Source organism: Salmo salar, chromosome 06 (assembly GCF_965601325.2).
Source record: "Salmo salar chromosome 06, fSalSal1, whole genome shotgun sequence".
NCBI classification, from domain to species: domain Eukaryota; kingdom Metazoa; phylum Chordata; class Actinopteri; order Salmoniformes; family Salmonidae; genus Salmo; species Salmo salar.
In genome coordinates, this window is record NC_138296.1 from 16,778,942 (window position 1) to 16,802,890 (window position 23,949).

At 45.3% G+C, this 23,949-nt stretch overlaps 1 protein-coding gene across 1 annotated transcript; it reads right to left on the minus strand.

The window, feature by feature from the left end:
- Positions 1–1,639: 1,639 nt before the first annotated feature.
- On the minus strand, positions 1,640–3,705 carry LOC106606429 (suppressor of cytokine signaling 3). Its single transcript, XM_014202622.3, has 2 exons — positions 3,493–3,705; positions 1,640–2,714 (listed from the first exon to the last, which is right to left on the minus strand). Exon 2 carries the CDS (start codon positions 2,552–2,554, stop codon positions 1,916–1,918), a length of 639 nt encoding a protein of 212 aa, XP_014058097.1. The 5' UTR covers positions 2,555–2,714; positions 3,493–3,705; the 3' UTR covers positions 1,640–1,915.
- Positions 3,706–23,949: the final 20,244 nt, after the last annotated feature.

Sequence of the window (23,949 nt, forward strand, 5' to 3'; positions counted from 1 at the left end):
TTTCTACCCAGCTGTTTTGATGTTATGTATTCTGACTTCTTGTGTGATTAACTAAAGGTGGGATGTTTTAGACGTGTAGTGATGAGAATCTAGTGTAAAATACCCAAACGTATAGTCATGTATGATGTAGACCCCCCCCCCCCCAAAATAAGATCACACAAGGATGTCATTCATTAAAAAAATAGTGCTCTTTATTATAAATTATTGAAATGTCATATGAATATAAATATGTGCAAAGTTTTTAGTTCTGCTTGCTTCTGCGATCTCTTTTTCTTCAAACTCGTTCATGCTTCTACTGCAGCCAGTCACCGGGCTAGACAATAATGAATATCTTTATAAAAGATAGGAGAAAACCTGTTTGCATTTTTCTGTCAGTCATGTAAACATTGTCTGGTTTTAAGAAACATAAATTGAACAGGATGAACCTTAGATGCTCTCTTTGAGAGGAAGAGCGATTCTCAGATTTTAATACATTCAATAGCAAGTGATATCTGGTATCCTGTCTGTGGCACAAATACCACCACATTCATCGGTGTATATTTCCTATCCACTGAGGGCCTACCCGGACTCTATTTCCTCTGTATATAGTGATGTTATTATCTCAAGTATAAAAGCAACCCCTCATTCATTTTTTTGTCATGCAAGTATTTGTTGTTCGGTCAAGAAACTGTTTTGTTGGTGAGTTCAGGGCAGGTTTGGCATGTTCAAATCAAAAGCCCTGCCAATCAACCAATCATTACACACATCTTCAACACCTTAAGTCTCAAATATCATTTTCTCCATTCGGCCATTTGTGTGCTTCACACTTCTGTAACATTGGGTCATAATTGGTTTGCAGTTCTGGCTTTTTTTCCTAACGAAATACACAAAAATTGATTCAAAGTGTAATGTTGGAGGTGGTGACGTTAAATGTCCCCTTTGGAACATGGGTTAGAATTCCGGTTGCTAGGCAGCTTCCTGGCAAGGCTGAGACAGAGATCCCAGTTTTCCCAGAGGAGGCCAAAATGCTTGGTGCTCCGACAAACGCGTTTAATACTTCCAGGCTCAGGGCTAATGTCCATGACTAATATCCAACAGCCAGCTAAGGACAGTCATTACAGCCCATCCTGCTGTAATAGTTGAATGGATAGGAGAGGCTGGTGTGTTTGTGTGTGTCTCTCAGGCCGGTGCCGTGCCACAGCCAGACCCCATGGGTAGCAGCAGTGGGAATGTGTGCTTCGTCAGAGGTGTGAAGGCAGGCAAGATGCTGGCTCAGAGCCTTCATCGACTGAAGAGAGAGAGCAGACCACAGGAGGAAGTTATTAGTCATGCAGTGAGGTTAGAGTTGAGGTTGGGAAATAGTTATTTTCTGGTCCAATCGAAGGCCTGACTGACACACATCTGAACCAATTAGCAGCACGCCGACTGTCCGTTTAGCCTCTCAATGAACCAGTCCTCCTTTCTCTCTCTCTCTCTCCTTCTCTCTCTTTCTGTCTCTCTCTCTCTCTTTCTCTCTCTCTCTCTCTGCATGAATGAGACTGGAAAGTCTGATGACGACGCCCACCTCTTGTCTTTTGGTTGGCAGCCTGTTGAGAGTGACTGGCTGACGTTGGACCAGTATAGCTCTACTCCTCATGGTAACGTTATATCACTCCTGGGCTTGGGAGACAGGTACAGTACAGCCCTTATGAGAACCACAATACCAAGCATCTTCTTCTTACTGTCTCAGACTGACTCATGTTGCTGCCTTCCCCTCTGCCTCGGCACCCTGATGTGGGTGAACCATCCCTCTAAGACACAGATACAGACAGTCATATTCCCCCCCCCCCAGTTCTGTGGGGTACTGCCACACTGTCTCTCACACCGGCCCAAGTCCCCTTCATAACGCCTTCATCAAGTCTGATGCCATCGAGGCACTACATGTCCAGAGAGGGGCCTAGATGGGCGCGTCGTACTCCTGCAGGAACTCTTTGAGCGGGTGGGGAAGCTGGTCCCGTTTGCTGGATATGTCCAGGTGTCCGTTGACTGTTTTCCTACACAGGTGCTGCAGGCTGGACATAGTGGAGGAGAAAGGTTTGAGGAGCTCCAGAGGGATCTTCTCCCCTCCAGAGTAGATGTAGTAGGAGGCGTTCCCTCCCCTCGTGTTTTTCTCCACCAACGAAGCCCCTTTGGTGGGTGGCATGTAGTGGTGGACCAGCTTGAGCACGCAGTCGAAGCGGGGCACAGCCTGCATGCTCTTGGGGTCCGTCTGAAGTAAGAAGGACCCAGAGTCACACTGGATGCGCAGGTTCTTGGTGCCAGACGCCGTCTTGACGCTGAGCGTGAAGAAGTGTCGGTTGTCGGAGCTGTCGCGGATCAGGAAGGTGCCGACGGACTCGGTGGCCAGCATGGCGTTGGCCTCCTTGCCATTGATAGAGCCCCAGTAGAAGCCGCTCTCCTGGAGCTTGTGCAGGGTGGTGACGACGAGCTGGTACTGCACCTTGGAGCTGAAGGTCTTGTAACGGTGAGGCAGCCGCATGGTGGTGTTGAAGGGGCTGCTGCTCATGACGGAGTCAAACTTGCTGTGGGCTACCATGGCGCTGCACACTGCTTCTTTGCGACCTGCCTGGTGAGCACTGGGCACCACACAGACAACAGAAGACTAGAAGGAGGAGGTCGGAGAGTAGAGGTCACGAATCTCCCTACAGAGGTCAAGGCCTTTAGTTTTGTTGTTGTTGTGTCTGGAGAGGATAGTCCTGGAGAAAAAGCAGAGAAAATCATCAGTGTCCAAAGTATCTGCTCAGAGTGGACTGATTTGGGCATTGAGTGGACCTCAGGGCATTTGGCAATATGATCCAAATAACTGACGTTTAGTTTATGAACTCAAGATATTCAGTTCTATCATTTTAATTATAGAAATAAATAACAGTCGATAAAAGGTTTATTTATAGTGTAATTGTTTTAGGACTGAGAGTAATCTAATACTCCTCAACCCATGTAGCTCTCAGGCAAAGATTATGCTTTGGTTATTATTTCAAAGATTCTAATTAAATTCTCTGGTTACATAGTGGAACATTTTTACCAATGAGGCCCTGGCTATTTTTTGTCCTGTAGCGGACTATTGAGAACCACACGAAGTAATATGATTCAACACCGCTCATGTTGCTATCGTCACTCCAATTACGCACTGCTACATGATTTATAACCATATTACTTACAACAAAACGCCTATATGGCGATTGTATGTGAAAAGTGAAAACATTATATTTCAGTAGAATAGACGTGTTTTGCAATTTGCCTGCCGTGTACTCTGTCCTGCTCATTTACAGGAAAGTTTTTTTTTTTATCTCTGCCCTCCGGCTCAGTCACCGCGGTCAGTTCCAGTAAAGTCGAGCTGGCTACTGAGCGGAATCCTTCAACTGTTGCATACAAAAGTCCCATGAAAAGTCCCATGAAAAAAATTGCTAATGATTTATAATGATACATTGTCTTCGCCTTTGCTACTTTTAAACAATAGAATGTCTTATTTCTTACCTTTTACGGTTTCTCTCTGTACTTGGAACTTTGAAAGTTTATCCAATTGCTTCAATCGCTTGAGTATATTTGTTTCCTTGAGCTTGATATCTTGTGTTGTTCAAATTGTAACAATTGTATCCTTCCTGATGTGCAATGTCCTTTATAGTGTCAGTTGTCCTTTGTCTGTGTTCTACCTTGGACTGACTGGACGTTGCTCGTACATCATTTGCCTCTTTAATGATCGCGCAGCGCTTGCGAGTAGCGCTCATAATGTGTCGGGAGGCTCCACCCCCTTGTTTTTCCAGTAAGGGCCTCTTGGCAGATTGTCAGTAAGAAATAGTTTTTTTTAAAGGACGATTCCTGGTATTCAACAGAGAAGTCCTCCCCTCCCCCGCTGTTCCTCCAAAATGAAGTTATGGAGTTCCAAGCAATAACTTTTCCTGCAGCGAATTGCGTGTAAAAACTGTCTGTTATCGCCGTTTTGTATTAGCTTTGCTGGTAAAAGTAATGTTATTATAATGCACTAATTGCATTATAATACCACTGGACTACTATATATTTAGCATGTTATAAACATTATAAAGTAATCAATATGTCCAACCTAATGGTTTGCATAATAGGCCTATATAGTGAAACACATGTTAAGGTAATCACATGATCTGATACATTTGACGTTTTAAGAAGTAGTTTAATTCATCTGAGCACTATTGACAGTGGTTGGTAAATGGCCAGAACACGCAGATGCAAGCTGTTCCTCTCTGGCAGCGGCTGAATGCTATGCCAGTGCCCCGTAGAGGGCGCCAATATGGTTTGATTGGACAGTTCAAGCTTTATACCTACATTTCTAACTTTATTATAGGGACATAGTTTCTTTGGCAATGGCTGTCAGTTTCTTTAGAACATTTTTACATCCTTTGCTTTTCATAGACTACTATCCTATACAGCTCAGTTATCCAGGCTGCATTACTTCCGGCTGTGATAGGGAGTCCCATAGGGCCACGCACAAATTCCCCAGCGTCATCCGGGTTTGGCCGGGGTAGGCCATCACTGTAAATAAGAATTTGTTCTTAACTGACTTGCCTAGTTAAAAAAGGTTAAATAAATAAAAATGGCTAGATCCCAACTGGATAGATGGCTATATGAGACCAAGTCACTACATGCTCACCATGCTCACCCTGCTCACCCTGCTCACCATGCTCACCATGCTCACCCTGCTCACCATGCTCACCATGCTCACCCTGCTCACCCTGCTCACCATGCTCACCCTTCTCACCATGCTCACCCTGCTCACCCTGCTCACCATGCTCACCATGCTCACCCTGCTCACCCTGCTCACCATGCTCACCATGCTCACCCTGCTCACCCTGCTCACCATGCTCACCCTGCTCACCATGCTCACCCTGCTCACCCTGCTCACCATGCTCACCCTGCTCACCCTGCTCACCCTGCTCACCATGCTCACCATGCTCACCCTGCTCACCCTGCTCACCCTGCTCACCATGCTCACCATGCTCACCATGCTCATAAACATGTCCATTTTATTCTTAATATCATTTCAATCATTCAATCAAAGTATACATTTGAACGAAAGGAGTTGGGAAATTCGGGACACTACAGGAAGATGTAAATATGGAATAGCTTCTAACAAAACACAAAAACACTGATGGTTTAACATCCCTTAGAGTAAATCACGTGATCTGATACATTTTGTAGTGTAAGACGTTGAACTAGCAGAGCGTACTCTAGTCGTGTCCAAAATGGCACCCTAGTACTTTAGACTAGGATCAATAGGGCTCTGGTCAACAGTAGTGCACTACATAGATGCCATTTGGGATGCAGCCCTAGTGTTACACTCCCTGTCTCCATGTACTGTAATGTGTGACTTGTTCCCTACTCATCATCCTCTGTTTCTCCCTTCCTGTTTACTCATCAGAGATCTGACTGACACAAGCCCTGAGGATGGGTTTAACCAGCCAGTCTATGGTAATGAAGGTGGTTCAATGGTGATTAACTTTGACCCCGGGGGGGGGGGGGGGATATCTGAAGAGTTGCATTGGCTCCCCGAGGTAATGCAGAGGCATTAGGCTCAGAGGGCTACTTACAGTCTAGTGGCACACAGGCAACCCGGGCTCAAACACACCAGGCCAGGTTTCTACCACTCCCTGCCATCTCACCCACCTCAATGTCTCCACTCTAATATTCATCCGCCCAGGGAGGGAAGACACCAGGCAGGCCAACCCAGAAAGAGACAGAGAGAGAGAGAGAAGGAAAGAGAGAGAGAGAAAGAGAGAGAAAAAGAGAGCGAGAGAGAAAAAGAGAGAGAGAGAAAGAGAGAAAGAGAGAGAGAGAAAGAGAAAGAGAGAGAGAGAGACAACTGTGTGCTTATCAAAAGCAAACCAGTAAGTTAGGCAGTGGGCACAGGACATTAACGAGGGCTGCGTGCTCCATTTGATCATTTTCTTAACCAGATCTTTACTGAGAGGGGGATGGGGGAGACTAAAGAGAGAAGGCAGGGGTAGGGCCGGCTCCAGGCATAAGTGACATGAGCAGGAGATTTGCTGTAAAACTGCACATGTTTTCTCTCTGCCCCGTGGCCTATGGAGCAGCAAGAGGAACTGCCCGTCCCTACCTTGAGGCTATGCTCAAACCCTACACCCCAACCTGAGTACTCAGTTCTGCCACCTCTGGGCTCTTGGCCCCATCTTCCAAAAACATCTGAAACCCTACCTCTTCAAAGAGTATCTTAATAATAATACATTGTCTCCCCCCACTAGTACTGACTTTGATAATAGCTACTTTATTGAGGAAAAACATAGTACTATGACTGTGATATATGGTTTTCCCACCTAGCTATCTTAAGATGAATGCACTAACTGTAAGTTGCTCTGGATAAGAGCATCTGCTAAATTACTAAAATACAATATGTAAATGTGACAAAATGAGCAGAATTGCATGACATTTGTTATAAAATTGCTCAACTTTTCTCTGCCCTATGGCAAAATGTGTAAAATTGCAGGAAATGTGTGAATATCGCCATCAAGAGGGGGGCCACTAAAATGTTTTGCCTGGGAGGGGGGTACCCCAACCAAATCTGGCTTAGGGCCCCCAAAAGACTAGGGCCAGCCCTGTCAGGGGGGATGATGCCGCATTGGCACAGCACATAATGAGCTTTGGAGAGAGCCAGCTGTGTCTACAGAGGTGAGTCAGGTGCCTGGTGATTCAGATCAGACCTCTAGACTGGGTGACTAGGGTTGTGTCCTAAATGGCACCCTTTCAAGAGCCCTATGGGCCCTGGTCAAAAGAAGGGCACGACATAGGGGATAGGGTGCCAAATGGGATGCAGCCTAGGGGGGAAAGCAGCCAGTAAGACAACTACACTGTATTCCTGTTGTTTTCCAGAAAACCCTGTTGTGTCATCAGTGTGAGACGGGCACGCGGCTGGTTACCAGGCCCTCCTGGGGGAAGAATGGAAGTGAATAGAGAGGAGACGTGGTGTTGAGTTGGCCCAACCAGGAAAGAGGAAGTCATAGGAAGTCATCACACAGCCAGTCTAGGGATCTCATTGTCTTAGACACCTGGCAGACATCAAAGAAGCCATCATATTGTAGCCTACACCGACACCAGAACAGATTGAATTCAAATGAAAAACAAATGACTTTATTTAAAGTGCATTGTCAGAGTCTTCTGATAATGGAGGATGGTGAATGAATACTACGGGCCTAATGATCTTATCTCTGTCCTGCTGTGTAGCTTCCATTCATTGACTTTACCACAGGATGTTGGTGTAAAAGTAAATGATAATTTTTCATTTACAATCAAGGCTGAGAGGAATGACTTTTTAAACAGCGGGGTGGAGGATGACGCACAATACAAGTTCCAATGTTTCACTGTCTGCCTGCCAACAACTCTGGTCTGTGTACTTAACCTGGAGGGTAGTGGTCAGATCTCTGGTCTGTCCGGGGTCAGCAGGACCTGTCTACTACTAACTGACCTGTACCTGTAACTCCCAGCTCTCCTCTGCTGTTCCTGTGTGCTCTCCGGGCATTTGGCAGGACGTCTGAAAAACAGGTTGAGAGGCTTGGCTGGGTAGACACAAGTATGCAAGCACAGATTCACACACAAAGATGCATGCACACATACACGCACACACAGAGACATTAGACAAGTCTGTATTCTGTCTCATCAAACAGTCACCCAGGTTTATAGTATGACTAAACCAGAGTAGGTGAGTTACACTTAACAAATACAGCCTAAGGTGTTCCAGTACTGTCTTACTGTACAAACGTTTTGAGACATTTTACTATTTACTATTCACCCTCTCCAAACCTCGAAGTGGAGCGACGAATTGGAGTGAGTTGAAGTGACTTGAAGTGGAGTGACCTTTCCTATAGAAGAGGATAGGATGAGGTACTGTGACTATTTGGTGGTCTGAAACATTCAGCTTCAAGGGGAAGAAACTGCTTCATACTGACTCAGAGACAAGCTTCCAGTACATCCATTTATTGGGTAGAAAAAGGGGGATGAGTGGAGGAATGAAAAGCAGAAAAATGTAGTCAGAATTTTTATATTTTGCTGTTCCCGGATTGGCGGAGTTTGATTTATCTGTAACATATCTTAAGAGCTTTTTGTTATGCTACTTTTCATGAGATTTTCTATGGCATTGCCCTTGACGAACGAAGAAAGGCCTAGCTTTCAGTATTTAGACAGCTGGATACGCTGAAGGTTTCAACTCAGGTTGAGGCTACAAAGGTTCAACACTTGTGAAATGCTATTTGCTGAAACCCCTTTTAGGCCCACAGAAGCAGTTACATGCTGCTCAGATTGAATGTAGATTTAGGCCTAAAGTCCATGCACCCAGCTAGATTGGCTTAAACATAGGCTACACATTTTTCTGCGATAAAATACAATTGCAGCATGGATTTGGACTCTACTCTTGGTGGATGCTTACAATTTTCAGAATGAGACACGTGTGTCCTCATGCATTCATCTGTAAACACTAAAAGGCCTCCATTTCTAATGGAGGATGGTGAATGAATACTACGGGCCTAATGATCTTATCTCTATCCTGCTTTGTAGCTTCCATTCATTGACTTTACCACAGGATGTTGGTGGCAACTTAATTGGGGAGGACGGGCTCGTGCTAGTGGCTGAAATGGCATAAGAGGAATAGTATCAAAACCATCAAACACCTGGTTTCTATGTGTTTGATGCCATTCCATTTGCTCCGCTCCAGCCACTATTATGAACCGTCCTCCCCTCAACAGCCTCCACTGGAGTTTACAGTAGATGAAATGTCTAGGGTAAAGTGTTGCATTATTACTGTTGACAGTACAGTACCTGGAAGTGATGGGATATGGAGGAATGTTCCTGGCACCAGAGCTATCTTATTCCTGTTTGGAGACTAGCACCACCGTAGCTTTAGTTCCTGTTTGGAGGCTAGCACCACCATAGCTTTAGTTTCTGTCTGGAGGTGGTGCACCACTGTAGATTTAGTTCCTGTGTGAGAAAATAAAATCATACTATACATAGGAATGTGTCAGCTTCTTCTTTCATGTGAAATTCAAAGAATTCTGTGCACAGCTGTAGTGTAATTTGGTAAAACCATAACTTGCCCAATGCAAGAAAGTCATGCTCAGACCATCCCTATTCCCTGATATCGAAATGACCATGACTTCCTGGTTAGTTGAGTAAGACCACTGGGTACATTACTAATCAGGCAACATTGATTTCCAGTTAACTGAGCTGAACAACTGACTTATGTATATAAAAAAAGGTTCTGAATGTAGAACAATCCTACAGTGTTTCTAAAACTATGCTAAGCATCTTGAACAGTTACCACGTCAAAGAAATATGTCAACACACCATAAAAGCAGACTTGTCTGGTGAACTTGATGTTTTAGACTAGTCATGCTTAGAGAGCTGATTTTTGAATGGACGGAGAAGAATAGAGCTTTGTGATGGCTTTCTCCCCACGTCTTCAAAATGCATTAACTGGCGCTAAGAAGATACCACACAGGCCGCCCAATCATTGTGGTTACCAAAAATATTTTTGATGTATTGTTTTGGCGTGTAGGAAGTGAAGTAAGGACATTTTCCCATGAAATGTCTATTTTCACAGGTTATTTATGTAGATGCTGCAATACATCTCTGGCTCTTCAGGGAAAATATATTTCAGTCTTTTATACATCTATCTTTTATACATCCAATGTACGAGGGAACAACACATCAAAGTGATAGAAAATGATAAAAAAGGCAGTGAAAATGTTTTACATGTTGTTATCATTGTGTTCTAAGCTCCCTCGTCTGTTTGGAACAGACCTTTATGCCCTCGTCACGCCCTGACCGTAGAAAGCCTTTTTTATTTCTCTATTTGGGTAGGTCAGGGTGTGATTTGGGTGGGCATTCTAGAGTATGTTTATCTAGTTTCTTTTTTCTATGTTGTGTTCTAGTTTCTTTTTTCTATGTTGGGGTTTTTGTATGATTCCCAATTAGAGGCAGCTGGTCATCGTTGTCTCTAATTGGGGATCATATTTAAGTAGTTGTTTTTCCCACCTGTGTTTGTGGGAGATTATTTTGAGTTAGTGCATGTTGCACCTTTTCGTCACGGTTTGTGTTTTGTTTATAGTTTGTTTGGTTAAGTTTCACAATCAAATAAAAGATGTGGAACGATATTCACGCTGCGCCTTGGTCTCCCCCTATAAACGTACGTGACACCTCTGGTTATTCCATGAATATTTACACTGATAGTAATTGTATGGTAGAGGGAGATGTTCCAATTGTTAGAGGCTAATGTAGAACTCACCAATGGGTCTGATTGCTTTAGTAGACTAATGTAGAACTCACCAATAGGTCTGATTGCTTTAGTAGTGTCACGTTCGTTGAAATGATCGGACCAAAGCGCAGCGTGAGTAGCGTTCCACATAATTTATTAGAAAGTGAAACTTAAAGATTAAACGAACCGTGACTACAAAGCAACTACACATAAACAATATCCCACAACCCACAAGTGAAAAACAAGCTACTTAAGTATGATCCCCAATTAGAGACAACGATTACCAGCTGCCTCTAATTGGGAATCATACACAATCACCAACATAGAAAAACAAACCTAGAACCCCACATAGAAATAATAAACTAGACTAGCTAAACCCCCAGTCACGCCCTGACCTACTCTAACATAGAAAATAAGAGCTTTCCATGGTCAGGACGTGACAGTACCCCCCCCCCCCCCAAAGGTGCGGACTCCGACCGCAAAACCTGAAACAAAAAAGGGAGGGTTATGGGGGGGTGTATAGTGTCGGTGGCGGCTCTGGTGCAGGACGAAGAACCCTCTCATCCTGCGGATCCGCCAGCATTGTAGGCGGCTCTGGTGCAGAACGAAGAACCCTCTCATCCTGCAAATTCGCCAGCATCGGTGGAGGCTCCAGGCTGCGGACCGTCGCCGGAGGCTCCGGGCTGCGGACCGTCCCCGGAGGCTCCGGGCTGCGGACCGTCCCCGGAGGCTCTTGACTGGGAACTGTCGCCGGAAGCTCTGGACTGGGAACTGTCGCCAGAAGCTCTTGACTGGGTACTGTCGCCAGAAGCTCTTGACTGGGTACTGTGGCCGGAAGCTCTGGACTGGGTACTGTCGCCGGAAGCTCTGGACTGGGTACTGTCGCCGTAAGCTTTGGACTGGGTACTGTCGTTGGTAGCTCTGGACTGTGAAGGCGCACCGGAGGCCTGGTGTGTGGAGCTGGGACAGGTGGCCCCAGACTGGTGACACGCACCCTCAGGGCGAGTACGGGGAGCAGGCACAGGACGCACCTGACTGAGGACACGCACTTCAGGAAGAGTGCAAGGAGGAGGCACAGGGTGTACTGGACTGGGAATGCACACTGCAGGCCTAGTACGTGGAGCCGGCGCAAGTAGCGCCAGACTGGTGACACACACTTCAGGGCGAGTGCAGAGAGCAGGCACAGGACGCACTGGGCTGTGGAGGCGCACTGGCGACCTGGTGCGGAAAACCGGCACAGTTGGCGCCAGACTGGAGACACGCACCTCAGGGCGAGTGCGAGGAACAGGATGTACCTGACTAAGGACACTCACTTCAGAAAGAGTGCGAGGAGGAGGCAAAGGACGTACTGGACTGGGAATGTGCACTGGAGGCCTAGTGCGTGGCACTGGCTCAGGTGGCGCCAAACTGGTGACATGCACTTCAAGGAGAGTGCGAGGAGCTGGCACAGGACGTATTGGGCTGTGGAGGCACACTGGAGGTCTGGAATGTAAAGCTGGCACAACCCATCCTGGCTGGATGCTCACTTTAGCCTGGCAAGTGCAGGGCGCTGGCACAGGACGCACTGAGCTGTGAATGCGCACTGGAGACACCGTGCGTATCACCGCAAAACATGGTGCCTGACCGGTCACACGCTCTCCACGGTGAGTACGGAGAGTTGGCACAGGACGTACTGGGCTGTGAAGGCGCACTGGAGACCTGGTGCGCATAGCCGGCCTCATTTGTACCGGAACTTTAACACACTTCTCGGGATGAGTACGGGGAGCTGACTCAGGTGGCATCTTATGGCTAACATGCTCCTCAGGGAAAATGCCGTACATACTACGCCAAACCAACAGCTCTCTCTTATCACCCCCCTCAACTATCTCACAATACTCCTCGCTCAGTCTCTCCCAATATTCATCTTCGCTCTCAAACTTTCCCCTCGGCTTCGCCGACCAACCCGTGTGCCCCCCCCCCCCCCAAAAAAAATACATTTGGGCTGTCTTTCGGGCTGTCTTCGTGGTCGCGAACCCCGGCATCACAGATTCACCTCCCTCGCTGCTTCCGCCTGCTTCCATGGCAGGCTTTTGTCTCCTGCCATTATTTCGTCCCACGTCCAGGATGTCCTCCACTCCTGGCTTTCCTCCCAAGTCCAGGACTCCTTCACCTGGTCACGCTGCTTGGTCCTGGTATGGTGGGATATTCTGGTGGGATATTCGTTGAAATGAGCGGACCAAAGCGCAGCGTGAGTAGCGTTCCACATAATTTATTAGAAAGTGAAACTTTAGAAAAATACAAAACAAATAAAGATTAAACGAACCGTGACTACAAAGCAACTACAAATAAACAATATCCCACAACCCACAAGTGAAAAACAAGCTACTTAAGTATGATCTCCAATTAGAGACAACGATTACCAGCTGCCTCTAATTGGGAATCATACACAATCACCAACATAGAAAAACAAACCTAGAACCCCACATAGAAATAATAAACTAGACTAGCTAACTGACCTACTCTAACATAGAAAATAAGAGCTTTCCATGGTCAGGACGTGACAAGTAGACTAATGTAGAACTCACCAATAGGTTTGATTGCTTTAGTAGACTCATGTAGAACTCACCAATAGGTCTGATTGCTTTAGTAGACTCCCATATCAAAGTGGAAAAAAATGGACTCCCATATCAAAGTAAAAAAAATGGAGGAGCACAGATGAACACACAATGGAAGGTATACCTAGCAGCACTGTTGTGCATGCGTTGCTAGGCATTGGGCAAGATTCTTAGATTCAACCTCCGATTTCAGGAAGGATATTTCAAAAGATGCAGAATCTTCAGACCACAAAGTAACACTCACACCCACCTGTTTCCATCATCAGCATGTTGTGTGACATTTACCGTGCCTGCTAACTCTGATCTGACACTTCTGGCTCTAAGCAATTAATAGGAGGATAGATATGATCCACCACAAGTTTGGTAGTCTTTAATCATCACGGGGAAAGATGGCAGAAAACACTCAAATGAATGTGGGCTGTATCCACCTTGCTGGACAAGGTCTAGCGTTTTTATGGCAGTGAAAACCTTGCTGGGTTTGGGGTCTAATATCTTTGCTGTCTGGGATGAAGCAAGCACACACATTTTCTTCAGGAAATGCAGCTCTTCTAGTTCGGCACTGTTGATTGTGCCAGTAGTTGCGAAGCGTGAAATCAAATTCTCTAAATGGCCGTTCTTCCTCCAGTAAATGCTTCACAGCCAGGGTGCTTCTTAACAGGCCAGCCCCTTTCTCTCCTAATCATTCATTATGGTCCCTTACTGCTGTCAGCATGTGGTCCCAGTCTGGCCTGGAAGACGAAGAGGAACCCACAGTGTTTCATAGAAAAGACACCTGACACTGCTGTCCCTGGCTGCTGGATCAAATACCTTAGGGGTTTCCCCCCCACAGCCATCAGACTGGGCTGGGTTAGAGAGACGTGGAGAAAGACTTGTGGAACTACAAGAAACCAGGGGTGGAATTAGATGGGAGGAAAAAGCTTCTGGGGGGAAAAAGGTTACTGGGAATTCATCACTGTAAAATCACTAGGAATTCAGTTCAAGAAACCCTTTCAATTCAATAAATCTTTATTGTTCCACGAGATACATTTGGTTAGAGCACCCCCTGAGCACATATACACAAAATTATACAAACAAAAATGAAACCAGTTAATCAGTAACACATCCATGATAAAAGACAATTTAAAATGATTCCCCCACCATGTTCCAGCCCAATTCCATCGCTGGTGTTCCTATACACCTTGGTTTGGGGTGAACAGATCCACATTGGGCTAAATGGTCCTGAGATGTAATCAGTTATGTATTGGAGGGCATCACATGCACCACTTAAAAGTCATTCCATTCTGTCACATGCCCTGTTCTATTTGTGCCCTTGTGTGCTAATGCCATCACAGCTGTAAACAATAAGCCATGGTCAGAGAGGTCTGGATTAATGGTCTCACATCAATCACTCATTATGTTTCCTCAATGTTCTCATGCCACTTGTATTGCACTTTAATGTGCAGGACCTTTATCTCCTGTTTTACCCCATCACTGTGTGTGATAATAATTGTATAAATGTTTCTTCAGTGTTTCCTATTTTCCCCTGTATTCCCCTGTTTTGTCCCCTGCCCCCCCCCAACCCCCTCTTCTGTGTTGTGACATTATTCCTGGCATCTCTGTGCCAATGGGACGCAGGGCAACGTCCCAGGTGGCACTTATAGATGTGTACACATTCCCAGTAGGATCAATGTTTGTTCGCATCCTGCTATTCTTCCATTGACCCTGGCATACAGACAATGCCATAACATACAACATGGCCTCCAGAGAAGGGATGGGTTTGTTTATTTGACAGAGGCATACAGACAATGCCATAACATACAACATGGCCTCCAGAGAAGGGATGGGTTTGTTTATTTGACAGAGGCATACAGACAATGCCATAACATACAACATGGCCTCCAGAGAAGGGATGGGTTTGTTTATTTGACAGAGGCATACAGACAATGCCATAACATACAACATGGCCTCCAGAGAAGGGATGGGTTTGTTTATTTGACAGAGGCATACAGACAATGCCATAACTTACAACATGGCCTCCAGAGAAGGGATGGGTTTGTTTAGTTGACAGTGATGGGAAAATACTTTGTATTGTCAATACGAGAGGATTGAGAAACTCTACACAGACGTGGTAGTTGTTTAGTCACTTCCTCACACACACACACACACACACACACACACACACACACACACACACACACACACACACACACACACACACACACACACACACACACACACACACACACACACACACAGACACACACACACACACACACACACACACACACTTTACCACTTGCTCACTTCCCGTCTGGTTTTATTCCTGACATCAGCCTAAGGTGAGGCAATGAGAGGAATAGAGACCGCTGCTGGGTTCAAGTGGAAGATGGGACAATCACGTGATGGAGTTACCAAAAAGGAAGGCGCATGTTTCAATTTAGCCATGTGCATTGAGGTAGGCACTATTAGGAGGTTCTCTAAAGCTACTGTTGACTTGAATATTTAGTCCCCTGGGGGTGAAACCTGTTTTCTGAGGAAGACCTGGCGAGAAGAGAAGTGAGACTAGAATGAGAAAACGCATCATGTGCCTGACCAGTGTTGGAATCTCGACAGTCATATATTTGAAGGGAGGTTGTGAGAATGGAGAATGGAAAATCCTGCATGATATTATTACTGTCACATTCGTGGCTCTGTCGTGGTTTGAGGAAGCAGTTAAAGATGGAAGGGAGTGTCACTAACGTCATGAGGCCGACCTGACAATGTGTCAATGTGCACCACACGTGACCAAAACTCCTTGGAAGTGAATAGTAACAGATACTGTCTTTCTTTTCAGTGAACTGCACATGATACAGGAGTAGTCTTTAGAGGCTGTGAAATTCATGTGGATTCCATAACCATTAAATTAACATTAGCAGGAAACAGTATATTCTAAATACTCATTTGATTGACATAATGAATGATAATTGACATTGACATTTACTGGCATGCTAATAACATTATCTGTGCCACCCACCACATGAAATGTTCATTAAATGGCCATAGGGCAATTCTGACAAATGTCAAATGGGCTGGTCCATCTTAAGACCAGTGGGCCACTCTAAATTAGGGCTTGAGGAAAACATTTGCCTGTGTGTTAGAAGTGCCCGGCTGGATTTCTAGTCCCAGTCCGTCCCTGGGAGTTGTATTCATATTATGAGGTCACTCAGGTCACCCCTATTGAGGTGTGTTTAAATCCCCATTAGCAACTTCCATTTTGGCAACAACCCTTCCCCCGAAGTCTACACACTCCTGAACAGATACACAATGCAGAGGTTGGTGGTGGATGGGCCATGTATATATCAATTTTTTTCTAATAATAAAATAAACAAATACACAATACAATACTAAACCGTTCTGGACAGAAACAGCACATATGATATACAGTGTGTTCCATAGTATAATCTGCATTACACTGGATATTACACATCATAGGTTTACACTAGATCCCCCCAAATAACTGGAGGGTTGCTATGGGTGTGGGACAATCGGGGGTTACATTTTCTAATAACTTTCATGAGCCAATCAAAAGCCATTATGAATGCTTTTAAATGCTTCATAAATGATTATACATCCACTGGGTTTACATATAGGAAGTGTGCCAGCAACGTGATCAACGGCCCCGTCAGGAAATCTGATTCCATCATCTTTCTGAGATAATAGGATTCATTTGATCCTACATCCACTCAGAGACAGACTGGGACCACGAATCGGTCCGCCATTTCTGACATATCGGGTGATTTTTTTCAGAGGCCCACATTATTAGCCAAATAATGATAATTCTGAACAAAACCCCCAATTTAGACTGACCCACTGGTCCTTAAAGATGGACCAGCCCATCTGGCATTTTCCCAAACTGCCCTATGGCCAGTTCGTTTCTGCCTCCACCTATCTCATTCAGCCCCATTACAGCCTCCACCATCAGTCCATCAGTATTGAACGTACAATGAGGAGATGGCGAAACGGAGAAGCCAATGACATAATGGGAATCTTAGAAATGGACTTCGATTCCCACAAACCCCCAAAATAGCCATCTGATGTCATCAGGCAGATGGTAAATAATCTGTCTGCACCATAATAGCAAAGGTTGTTTGGCTGAGAAGGGACTCTGAATGGGCTTTGTAGACACACACACACACACACACACACACACACACACACACACACACACACACACACACACACACACACACACACACACACACACACACACACACACACACACACACACACACACACACACACACACACACACACACACACACACACACACAAACACACACACACACACACACACACACACACACACACACACACACACAAAGACAAAGACGTGCAAACATACGCACAGAGACACACACAGACATACAGAGACACTCAGACACAAACACAGACACACAGAGACATGCATAGAGGCACACAGAAGCGCACAGAGATACACAGAGACACACAGAGAGACACAGAGACACACAGAGACACAGATACACACAGAGACACACATAGAGACACACAGAGACACAGATAGACACACGTAGAGACACAGAGACACACAGAGAAACACATAGAGACACACAGAGACACAGATAGACACACGTAGAGACACAGAGACACACAGAGACACACATAGAGACACACAGAGACACAGATAGACACACGTAGAGACACAGAGACACACAGAGACACACATAGAGACACACAGAGACACAGATAGACACACGTAGAGACACAGAGACACACAGAGAAACACACAGAGACACACAGAGACGCACGTAGAGACAGACATTCATAAAGCCATCTATAACACGGTAGTAGTAACCTGATCCTGGGCAGTGCCAGTAAGCAGTGTCTGACATATCTGGATGGATTTAGAGAGCATGTGTAAGGTTCCAACACGGTCCAGGATACAGGGGTTGCTGTGCATCAATGTCCTGCGGAGGGTTGGGCCTTGACAATGTGTTATACCAGGTCTGCAAGAAAACACTGTTACTTTATGGGAATGTTCACTAGGGCTGCAGAAAGCCACTGTAACTTTACGGGAATGTTCACTAGCGCTGCAGAAAGCCACTGTAACTTTACGGGAACGTTCACTAGCGCTGCAGAAAACCACTGCAACTTTACGGGAATGTTCACTAGGGCTGCAGAAAGCCACTGTAACTTTATGGGAATGTTCACTAGCGCTGCAGAAAGCCACTGTAACTTTACAGGAACGTTGACTAGGGCTGCAGAAAGCCACTGTAACTTTACGGAAATGTTCACTAGGGCTGCAGAAAGCCACTGTTACTTTACGGGAACGTTCATTAGGGCTGCAAAAAGCCACTGTAACTTTACGGGAATGTTCACTAGGGCTGCAGAAAGCCACTGTTACTTTACGGGAATGTTCATTAGGGCTGCAGAAAGCCACTGTAACTTTACGGGAATGTTCACTAGGGCTGCAGAAAGCCACTGTAACTTTACGGGAACATTCACTAGGGCTGCAGAAAGCCACTGTTACTTTACGGGAACATTTACTAGGGCTGCAGAAAGCCACTGTAACTTTACGGGAACGTTCACTAGGGCTGCAGAAAGCCACTGTAACTTTACAGGAACGTTCACTAGGGCTGCAGAAAGCCACTATAACTTTACCTGAACGTTCACTAGGGCTGCAGAAAGCCACTGTAACTTTACGGGAACGTTCACTAGGGCTGCAGAAAGCCACTGTAACTTTACGGGAACGTTCACTAGGGCTGCAGAAAGCCACTATAACTTTAGGCCAACGTGTTTAATAGAGGTGGTTCAGTCAATAATGCACACTCCTTTGATGAGAAACCTTGTCTCAGACTTGAAGACTGGCATTAGCTCCCCAAGATTGAATAAAGGTTCATAATAAATAAACTTTACTCATCACATGGAATGGGGTCACTGAACAACCTTCTTTACAACAGGAAAGTTTCATTGTTCTATACCTGGTGATCCTCTCAGACCTCGTCATTCAGTCACATATGGCCTCATTTACTGCAGCAGGAACACTGGGATCAAAGCGTTTTCTTCTGGATGAGGAGCCCAGTGCATCCTGGGTGATGGGTGAGGGAGTTATGTGTCCACAAACATCTGTGGCTGAGTCAAAGCCTCCAGACACTAGTTTAGACTATGCAGTAAAGGTGACTTATCAAAGTTAGATCATGCATGAAACCCAGGTCGCCTTAGCCCATTGAGCTAAAGCCTTTCCATAACCAGGCCACTTAAGAACCCATTCTGATTTACAATGACAGCTAGGAGGTAACCTTGCTTGATCACTAGCGTTGGTGCCCCGGGCACTGTCTCATTGAGAGGCTAGGACCTGGATTCAAGCCCAGTCAGTCACACTGACTGTAGGCACAGTCTTAATATCAGTGGGATCAATCATTCTCATTGACCACCTGGGAGAGTGTAACACCAGGGATTCTGGTCTTGAATACAGACTCAGTCCTTGATCAGCATGTTGCTGAGTGGCTGTTGTCTCTTGTGGGTGTGACTGGATGTTCTATTCAAGTGTTCCCTGCTCTGCAGGGTGTTCTGGGTACTGGATGTCCTCTTCAAGTGTTTTCTGCTCTGCAGGGTGTTCTGGGTACTGGATGTCCTCTTTAAGTGTTCCCTGCTCTGCAGGGTGTTCTGGGTACTGGACGTTCTATTCAAGTGTTTCCTGCTCTGCAGGGTGTTCTGGGTACTGGATGTCCTCTTCAAGTGTTTTCTGCTCTGCAGGGTGTTCTGGGTACTGGATGTCCTCTTTAAGTGTTTTCTGCTCTGCAGGGTGTTCTGGGTACTGGATGTCCTCTTTAAGTGTTTTCTGCTCTGCAGGGTGTTCTGGGTACTGGATGTCCTCTTTAAGTGTTTTCTGCTCTGCAGGGTGTTCTGGGTACTGGATGTCCTCTTTAAGTGTCCCCTGCTCTGCAGGGTGTTCTGGGTACTGGATGTCCTCTTTAAGTGTTCCCTGCTCTGCAGGGTGTTCTGGGTACTGGATGTCCTCTTTAAGTGTTTCCTGCTCTGCAGGGTGTTCTGGGTACTGGATGTCCTCTTTAAGTGTTTTCTGCTCTGCAGGGTGTTCTGGGTACTGGATGTCCTCTTTAAGTGTTCCCTGCTCTGCAGGGTGTTCTGGGTACTGGATGTCCTCTGAGCTCTGAGCTCCACTCATTGTTCACCTCCTTTCTTGCTGCACCCCCAACCTCCAGTACCTGTCTGTAACCATTGTTTTGTACTTTCTCTATTGCGCTGGTCTTTTTGTGTGGTAGTTCCTCAGAGTGAGTCATGCACAGATTACATCTTTTCTCTCTCAGTCCTGTGTTAGAATTCCCTCACTCCTACACGTACGGTCAGTGACCTCTGGAAACAGAAGAACAGTGTCCCTAACTAACAGTAAGGTATTGTTACAAAATCTCTCACAGGGTGTTTCGAACCAGCACCAAGTTCATTAACAATCATCTAACAATAACCCATGTAATGAAACAGATGTGTGAAATATGCCCCTGGTGGTAGGCTTGCAGCTACATCAACTTTGAAGTAAATGTTTTTTTGCAGTGTTACAATACACACTCACAAATTTGTGGATTCCACATTGGTAAGAACCTCCCATACAGACAGAGGGACTTGAACCCAGCTGATCCTGGATCAGAGTGACTTGAACCCAGCTGATCCTAGATCAGCCATCTTAGAAGAGAGCTACTGATCCCTGTCCCTCTCACTGGCATTTCCTCTGGTCCCCTCCCTACCGGACCCTCCTATACAGACAGGACATTCTTCTGGAGCCTGTCCAAGTTCCTGCCTCTTTTCCCTCTTCCCGGTCCTCCTACCGTGCCATTCCTAGAAGGAGAGTGAGAGAGAACAGAGAGAATCCAGAAGGAGAGAGAGAGAACATACTTTCACAATACCACAGTGTTAACGAACAACCTGCCTGGGGCACTTACTCCAGAAATACTGTGTGCGTCCCTTTGGGCCCTGGTCAAAAGTAGTGCACTATATAGGGATTAGGGTGCCATTTGGGACACACAGAGATCCAGGAATGCTGCTGTTCCTGCTTGTCTTTGTGCCAGGAATCATCTGATCAACTGTTATCTAGATGATGTGATAGGGTGCTGCTTCAGTTCATCTTCTATATCAAAAAAGTGTCTGTAGCACTCAGTTAACTAGTATAGGTGCTATCCTTTAGTGGATTCCACATTCTCAGCAAACTGACTCAATGAAAAGAAATGATGCATCTTCTCAGACCTTCCTGAGGCTGCGTGCAAAGAGAAGTGAGATGTTTTCTTTATTGTCTTTTGTAAACACAGACTGAGACAAAACGTTTCCCCCATGATTGGCAATCCGCCAGCAGAGTTGCCCTATGTATAGAATCAGCAGAAATCTCTAGAACCGCCATGTTTTTCTTCGCCATGCCCTGACGTGTACTGTAAGCACTGTGTTACATTGGTTTAGAACTGATGAATACTTCCCAGAACGAGAGCCAGTCACTAACCCGCTTCAGAAAATCCCACACTCACACAACCCCTCTGGGATAAACAACTGAACTTGTTGTCCTATTCACACAGGCTCTCAACAGAACAAGAAGCCCAGCAGTTCAGCAGCCCCTCCCCTGGAGAAACATTTATTTGATCTTCTTTCCTGGTATTTCTGTTAATATACTCCAAGACCTAGACTGGAATACATTTATTTTTCTCCTCTATAATTGTCATTTCATAGGAACAGGACAAATACTCTGTACGAAGAGATGGTAATTTAGGGATGGAACAAGCTACCCCATTTATGAAAGACAATACATATTTGTCTGTGTGTTGTGTTTCTCAGTAAGCCTGGGTCATAGAAATAGAGGTCCCAGTGAGGACTGGGTCATAGAAATAGAGGTCACAGTGAGTCTGTGTCATAGAAATAGAGGACCCAGTGAGCCTGGGTCATAGAAATAGAGGTCCTGGTGAGACTGTGTCATAGAAATAGAGGACCCAGTGAGACTGGGTCATAGAAATAGAGGTCCCAGTGAGACTGTGTCATAGAAATAGAGGCCCCAGTGAGACTGGGTCATAGAAATAGAGGCCCCAGTAAGACTGGGTCATAGAAATAGAGGCCCCAGTGAGACTGGGTCATAGAAATAGAGGCCCCGGTGAGTCTGGGTCATAGAAATAGAGGCCCCAGTGAGGCTGGGCCATAGAAATAGAGTCCCCAGTGAGTCTGGGTCATAGAAATAGAGGACCCAGTGAGACTGGGTCATAGAAATAGAGGACCCAGTGAGTCTGGGTCATTAAAATCGAGGCACTTCCTTGTTCTTTGTTGGTTTGTAGGACATTCAGCTACCGGAGCAAATGTACCACTTTACCTGGTGGCCTGCCAAGAGGTGTACGTAGTTTATGTTCTTTCACGTTGTGTACTTCCTAAGTTGTCTGATATTTAGGTCAGTGGGTTGTGCTTTCATTCTGTGTTCGCAGATGAGGAAAGAGTAATAATTTAAACATTATATCCTACACAACAGGTATAACGCATTGTAAGACCTGTCATAAACATTATATCCTACACAACAGGTATAACACATTTGTCGTGTCTTTGGGGTACCATTAAACTGAAGACATGTTTATCAATTAACTCCCTGTAATTATTATCACGCGATTAAACTGATTAATCGTTTAATTGTAATTAACTAGGAGATCGGGGCACCAAGGAGAATATTCAGATTACAAAGCTATAATTTTCCTAATATAACTTTCCTATATTATAATATTCTATTATAGTATAGGCCGATTATCTTCTGGTTTAAATGGTGTATTTTACCTCGCGTCCAGTCTCATTCCAAACGTCGTAAATTGTTGTATCTGCACGAACCCAGTCTATACTAAAATCATCCATACATCAATTGTCTTAAAATCATTTATTTACTACACTAAGTAATTAACAGAAAACATACAAACAGTAATTATCGTCACAAAGGATTGGTAGAGTAATGTGCCCTAATGGCTAACAGGCATGGCTGGTCTGTTAGACAATGGGTCATAAACGGTCAGCTGAGGAGGTACACAGAGTTCATTAATATTAACAATTGACAATTGAACGCTCACTCATTCGGGAACAATTGCAATCAATATATATTTACGCTCAGTGTGTCGTCGGGATCCTTGTTGGAGCGTCGTTCTGATGGAGAGTTCTCTTTCTCTCTCTCTCGGTTAGGATGGATCTTTCAAAGCGACATTCATTAATGTCGTTATAGAATGGATGTTTCGTTGGTCTTCGCGTTCAATGATATAATTTACTTAGCTGCAGACTAATAATTAATATCAAAGACTTGTTCTTATTCTGTCGGTATCAATAGTCTAAAAGTTAACCACGTGGTATAGTTCACTTTCAGTAGAGGAATTGGATGGTAAAACCTATTGGCCATGGAGTGGAGGCCTGGTCTGTTAGAAATGTAAATCAGGGTGTGTTTTATAGTGACCATAGAACAGGCTTGTCAAATGACGCCTGGTCCTGTCTGTGTCCCTGGGGGGCGTGCCGATGACTGAGTTAAGCTTGGTACAGAAATCCAATTCTATCACATTAACATCAGTACATAGCATCTCAATGTATTACAAATAGCTTTATCCTTATTAATACATTCTATACAACCATGTGGATGCAAGTCTCAAGCTGAGGCTATTAAATAAACAGTTTTATGGTAATATGGCTATATTGTCTCTTCTGAGTATCACAAAATTGTACCAAGCGGACCAGTTCGTAGCTGGATTCTTCACCAATCTTCCATACCTTCTCCAGAACACAAATGTCGCTTGGCTCCCCAATTCTGTGAGTTGGAAGAATTTCCTGTGTCTCTCTATGGGCCATGTGGCCAGAGACTCTCCTGGAATTGTACCACTCCTTCACACAGGGACTGGGTGGGGGAAGGTAGGTTGGGGAATGGTGCAAAGGGGGGGAGGGGGTCAACTGTCCTCCCTGTACTCAAAGAGGCCAACGTCATGACATACCCCCCCTGGTGGTTTGGATCTTGTTTATCCTGCAAGTTACAAATCAACATAAAATCATGACCACGTGATGTCCCGTTGGTAGATCATTGTTGCAGTCCCCTCTGGTGGTTGAACTGTTATAGGCTCTCTGGAAGCGGAGCAGTCC

Coding starts and splice junctions, on each gene's coding strand:
- LOC106606429 (XM_014202622.3), bottom strand. CDS start 2,554: ATGGTAGCCCACAGCAAGTTTGACTCCGTCATGAGCAGCAGCCCCTTC.